The sequence below is a fragment of the Ursus americanus genome, chromosome 12, assembly GCF_024610735.1.
Source record: "Ursus americanus isolate L20-20 chromosome 12, mUrsAme1.1.p, whole genome shotgun sequence".
Taxonomy (NCBI): Eukaryota; Metazoa; Chordata; class Mammalia; order Carnivora; family Ursidae; genus Ursus; species Ursus americanus.
This window is the reverse complement of record NC_142138.1, coordinates 5,212,955-5,218,954: the sequence shown is the minus strand read 5'-3', so window position 1 is coordinate 5,218,954 and position 6,000 is coordinate 5,212,955. Positions and strand designations below refer to the sequence as shown.

Sequence of the window (6,000 nt, the reverse complement as noted above, 5' to 3'; positions counted from 1 at the left end):
GTAAAATGAGGAAAGGGCCTGCCTCACAGGTTATGAAGCAGGTGGTGTCCTGCACACAGAAACACCCAGGAAAGAGAAGCTGCTACTGTGATTATAGTTGACGGAAGGAGCATGGAGGCTGAAGGACAACTGCCGGCGAGCGCCAAGAGAATCTGAAAGGCAGGTCCGAGCTTTCAGGAGGGGACCGAGCGCAGAGGCTGCTGGACCCGAGCGGGTGGGCGTGGAGCCCGGCAGGCTTGGGGGAGGAGACGGGCGGTGGCACCCCGAGCTGCAGAGCGAGCGGCCAGGCGCGCGGCGAGGGGGCCGAGCGGCGAGCCCCCTCCTCCCCGCCCCGTCTCGCTGGCCCCCGGGCCCGGAACCTTCCGCGCGCGGAACTTGGGTGCCGGAGCGGGGGCGCGGCGGACCCGGAGCGCGATGGAGCAGGCGCGCGGGCCGCGGGCTGAGGCCGACGTGCCCGAGGAAGAGGAGGAGGAGGCGGGGGCGGCCATGGCTGCTGTGGCGGCGGCGGGTGGCACGGGCCCGGCCGTGTTGCAGGTGGCCGGTCTGTACCGGGGGCTGTGCGCCGTGCGCAGCCGCGCCCTAGGCCTGGGGCTCGTGTCCCCCGCGCAGCTGCGCGTGTTCCCGGTGCGCCGCGGCTCGGGCGGGCCCGCGGGGGGCGCCGACCGCAGCGAGGTCGGGGCCGAGCTCGAGGCCAACCCCTTCTACGACCGCTACCGGGACAAGATCCAGCAGCTGCGCAGGTGCGGACCCAGGCCGGGCGGCCGGCCGGCGGCGGGCGGGAAGGGGCGGCGCGCGGCCCGCGTTTCTGGTGGATCCACGCCTTCCGTGCCTGGGACAGTCCTGAGATGCGGGCCCGGTTACTGTCCGCGCTCTGTAGATGATGTGCCCGTGGGCTCTGAGAAGCAAGGTGACTTGCTAACATCACACAGCTAGTCTCAGAACTGAGAGTCTCTGCAAAGTCCTGACTCTTCCCCCAGTTGTCTTTCTTAGTGCTCTAGTTCTCAAAACGCTGAGGTGGAATCCTGTGTCAGCCCTAATGAAGTAGACGGTTCCAAGAGACCTGCCCTGATTATAGAAATAGGAACATAGAGCCTTCCAGAGAAGGGACTTGATTTGCTGAAGGTCACATATTGAGTCACTGAGGCCTGGCCTAGAGCTCGGGTTCCCAGGCTTCTAGCTACAGCCCAGACTACAAAGAAAGGAGGTTGGGGGAGGGAGCACGGCATCAAAGACAAGTGGAATCACAGTTGGGGCATCCGTTGAACCCTCATTAGGAGGAGGAAACTGAGAATCAGAGAGCGGCAGAGACCTGCCAGAGGTCACACAGCTGGTTGGGATTCATCTGGTTTGGAATCCAGCGTTCCTAACACTACTCCTCAGCTTCCAGATGAAAGGACTTGGAGATCAAGAGGCTTGAAGTGGGTGCAAGGGGACCAAGGGGAGGGTCTGAAGAGTTAAACTGGAAAAAGCTGAAGGAGATGAAAGGTGAAAATTAGAGGGGCTTGGGAGAGAATCTGGGGCAGGCTAGGCAGGCAGTTGTCTACGGAAACCAAAAAGTGCGTACTGTAACTTTTTTGAGTTCTGTCTCATCTCTGCTTCCATGGCCCTAATGTACTCCTCCATCATCTTCTGGACTCTTGCAGTCATCCTCTAGCTAGTCTTCCCCACTTCCACCCCAGTCCATCTCAGTGCTGCTGTGGTGATCTTTCTTCCCTTTTTGAAAAAAATGACAGAATAAAGGAATGAGTATTTTTGCCCTCTTTCCAGCGGCATTCAAATATACTCAAGGATTTCTCTTCTTTAAAACCTTTCCTTGACCTGCATTCCCCTCCAGCCTCTTCTCCATTGATCCCTTTCACAGGCAGCATTTTAGGAGAGTTGTCTACTCATACTCTGAATACTTAACAGTTCCCACTCATTCTTACTCATGAACCAGTGAATGGCTGGTTTTATTCTCCTTCCCCACCAGATCATTCCCATCAATATTTACGCATACTGCTGTCTTAAAGAGTGAGTGTTCCAGAGCACCTTCACTGACTCTAGATAATGTCCATATTCCTAAGTGTTCCACACAAGGTTCTCATGCTGTAGCATCTGTCAGTCTCTGTATTCACTGAAACCTGGGCCGTTGGAGCACACCAGCCACAGTTTGGCGTAAGCCAATAGCAGGCCAAGGCTGTGTGCCCTCTTGACCCCTTCAGCCTAGTGTCTGGATTTTTGCATCACACTTTGCATTGGTGAATTGGGAGTATTTGATCTAGCTGCAGGCCCACTATATCTAGAGTGTGGACAAACTGGAGGGTGTCCAGGGAGCAGGTTTATAGTGAGGAAGTAGTCACAAATCACATATATGAAGACGGGCCAAAAGAACTAAGGAAATGTAACCTACAGAAAACTTCAGGGGGTGACATAATAGCAATTTTCAAGTACTCACATAAAAGGGGTTAGACATTTTTTCTTATTCCTGAGTATGAAAGATACAGATAAATTGAGGCTCAGATGTTTTAATAATAAAAGACGTCCAAGGTGGGAGTGCACAGACTCCAATGCCTAGGCTGCCGCTCACTCTATCCACTCACCGTGGCAGTCCCAGGTGTGACTGTGGATGCTTGCAGCACTAACCCTGGTCCTGGCATTTGCAGCCCCAGCAGGTGCCACACCCCACAGGGCAGGACCCCTGGAGTGACTGCACTGAGTTGCTGGCCTGCTGTGGAGGGGAGGAAGAAGACCTGCCCATGTAATGGCATGAAGGGAGTAGTGTTTAATGTCACCTATGGGACTGAGGTCTGTGAAAGAGGGGCCCCGTACAATGCCTTGACCAGGAAGCACTCCACCAGAGAAGTGATCAGGATGGCTCTGGATCCTGCAGACTGCATCTGTGACACTACGGGTCTCATGGCCCAGGAGCTGTAATCCCTGTATGTTGTCTTCACCAAAGTGTGCAGTGCCAAATAGCGCATCATTGGCTACACAGCCTGAAGAATTCTTAACAAGGATGGCAGCCTCAACCTGGACTTCAGGCCTGAAGACCAGCTTCATTTTGACATAAAGGACAAGTTCTTATGTTTCATCTGCAGGAGCAAGTGCTTTGGAGACAGAGTCAGGGAGAAACTCAGGTGCTAAATCTTTTCCTACAAAATATGCTGTTTAAAGCCTGTGAATCACCTGCATCTGAATAAACAGGTGTTTAGCCTTTGCATGGGGTAAAGAAGATGTCCAAGAACTGGATGTGTTCAGGTGAAAGCTATTGGAATGCTATTGGATTCCTGCCTGAGTAGGACGACCATGCAAGATGACTTCAGAGTCCTCTTCCCATCTTGAGGATTTGTATTCCAAGTACCCAGAGTATAGGTACCTGAGGGACCAAGGTCTGCATCACCCTAGGAAATAACCTGCAGGAGAAGAATGTTACACAGGCCCCTTGACGATTAACAGTAGTTAAATAACTGGATTTCTTTTTCCACTTTCTTGATTTATAGGCAAATCCTTCAGCTTTTGAATGCCTGTGTCCTCTCTGGAAGTGCAACATGATGCTTTGTTATTTCCAAATTCAAAAAGTCCCAGGTGGTTTCACTTTTGGTTTCAGGTCTGACCCAGCTGCTTTTGAATCCCGACTGGAAAAGCGCATTGAGTTTCGGAAGCAGCCAGTGGGGCACTCCAGGCAAGGTGACTTTATCAAATGTATAGAACAGAAGGTAAGACCTGCCTCTCTATGTGTTACTGGCTCACCAGTGTGCTGCACCCCCCCGCCCAACCCTATCCTGGGAGTGGGCTCACTGATGGGTCAGCTGGATGAACTGAACATAGCCTTTGCTGCACAGCTCAGTCTCCATTCATAAATGGTATCCTGCTCTTTCTGGCAAAGTACTGTGGTCATGGTAGAGATACAGAGGGATGAAAGAGGCAGTCCATGCTCCTGGGGGGTGCAGTAGAATGGTCAAGGCAAAGTATACATGGCTGTGGGCTCTAGAGATATGGGACAAAAAAGTGCTTAATAGCTACTCTTATCCTTAAACAAGAATCAAAGCTGGGGAAAAGCATGTTGAAATGTAATACAGTGCTTTTTAAACCTTTTACCATGATCCACAGTAAAGAATGTATTTTACACTGCAGTTCAGTACATACACATGTGTATGATTATAACTGAAGCAGAGTTCTTACAAAACAATGCTTTTACTATATGCAATGTACTTTTTTTTTTCTTTTAAAAAAACTTTGGCCACAATCCAGTAAATTGATTTCTCAACCTGTGATTTGAAAAAATACTAACCTAGGGTGGCACACAGAACAAGTTGGAGTGGGAGAGGCTAAAACCAGGAAGGCTATGCAGTAATCCAGGTGTGGGCTGTTTGGGCCTGAAATAACATACAGTGAAAAACTGGGATTCTACCTTGTGTTTTAGAATGAAAGATATTTATTTAATTTGGACAGTAACTTTTTTTGCTTTGAGTATTCTAAATTTTAAGAGAATTCACTCAGTCTTTTTATCACTGGTTGAGTTCATGAGAACAAAAGCAAGTCACTGGGTTAATCATTACAAGGTTGGAGAGCAAATTCAACCTCCTATGACAAACACAGTTTACAACTTGATGTGAACAAACAAGTCTCTACTACAAATATTTTAACAAATGTAATTTCCTATAATAAACATTTATAGTGCCAAGGTTACAAATCAGTAGCTCTTGGAAATATTACTATATTATAAACTTTGAATGTGACATGGGAAAGCTCTTCCCCCCTTTTGTAAACGGATTGAGAAATTCAACTTCATGATGACAAGATGCAAACATAAGTCAAGATGTAACTTAAATTATGGCGACTCTTAGGTAAATAATGACTTATAGTCTTTCTTATCTAGCTAGATAGAAGGGGGCTAATGACTCCATTTGCAAAGCCTTTTCTTTGCTCTGAGTCATTGCCTCCCTACCACGAGACCCAACATTCCCCCACCCTTTTTTTAAAGATTTTATTTATTTGAGAAAGAGAGTGCACAAGAGTGGGGTGAGGGCAGAAGGAGAAGCAGACTCCCAGCTGAACAGGGAGCCCGACACGGGGCTTGATCCCGGAATTCTGGGAATATGACCTGTGTCGACAGCAGACGCTAAACCTACTAAGCCACCCAGGAGCACCCCAACATCCCCTTTTTATTAAAAAACAAAAAGGTTAATTCTCCATTTTGTACCCTGAAATGAAATGTAGACAATGTAACCCACTGGTAGACATAATTTTGGTGGGGGTGGGGGAGAATCAATATAATGCTCTAGCTGTAATATAAAGGAAAGAACTTTTTCTTTAAGATTTATTTATTCATTTATTTATTTTTAATTTTTATTTATTAAAGAGAGCATGAGCTGGGGAGGTGCAGAAGAAGAGGGAGAAGCAGCTCCCCACTGAATGCAGAGCCCAACACAGAGCTTGATCCCAGGACCCCGAGATCATGACCTGACCCAAAGTCAGACGCTTAACCAACTGAGCCACCCAGGCACCTCAAAAAGTTTTTTTAAGATTTATTTATTTGAGAGAAGAGAGTGTGTGCATGTGAACGCATGGGAGAATGGAGGGAAGGGCAGAGGGAGAGAATCTTCAAGTAGACTCCCTGATGAGCGTGAAGCCCTGATGTGCCTCTCATGCTGGGCTCCATCTCATGACCCATGAGGTCATGACCTGAGCTGAAACCAAGAGTCAGATGCTTAACCAACTGAGCCACCCAGGCGTCCCAAGGAAAGAACCTTTTTTTAAAAAGCATTTGTTTGTTTATTTAAGATTTTATTCATTTATTTGACGAAGAGAGAGACAGCCAGTGAGAGAGGGAACACAAGCAGGGGGAGTGGGAGAGGGAGAAGCAGGCTCCCAGCGGAGCAGGAAGCCTGATGCGGGGCTCCATCCCAGGGACCTGGGATCACGCCCTGAACCGAAGGCAGACGCTTAACAACTGAGCCACCCAGGCGCCCCCCAAGGAAAGAACTTTTTCATAAAATGCTTATTTAGATGATATAAATG

The 6,000-nt window shown here is 48.9% G+C and overlaps 1 protein-coding gene across 2 annotated transcripts in view; it reads left to right on the top strand.

The window, feature by feature from the left end:
* The first annotated feature begins 267 nt into the window (after positions 1-267).
* ATPAF1 (ATP synthase mitochondrial F1 complex assembly factor 1) overlaps positions 268-6,000 on the top strand; it is a 29,108-nt gene continuing 23,375 nt past the window's right edge. The window contains exons 1-2 of one of the 2 annotated variants that reach the window (XM_045799640.2): positions 268-740; positions 3,587-3,695. In XM_045799640.2, coding sequence (XP_045655596.2) covers positions 415-740; positions 3,587-3,695 — 435 coding nt within the window. In that variant the 5' untranslated portion in view covers positions 268-414. The remainder of the gene's footprint in view (positions 741-3,586; positions 3,696-6,000) is intronic. The other variant, XM_045799639.2, reaches the window with a different exon arrangement.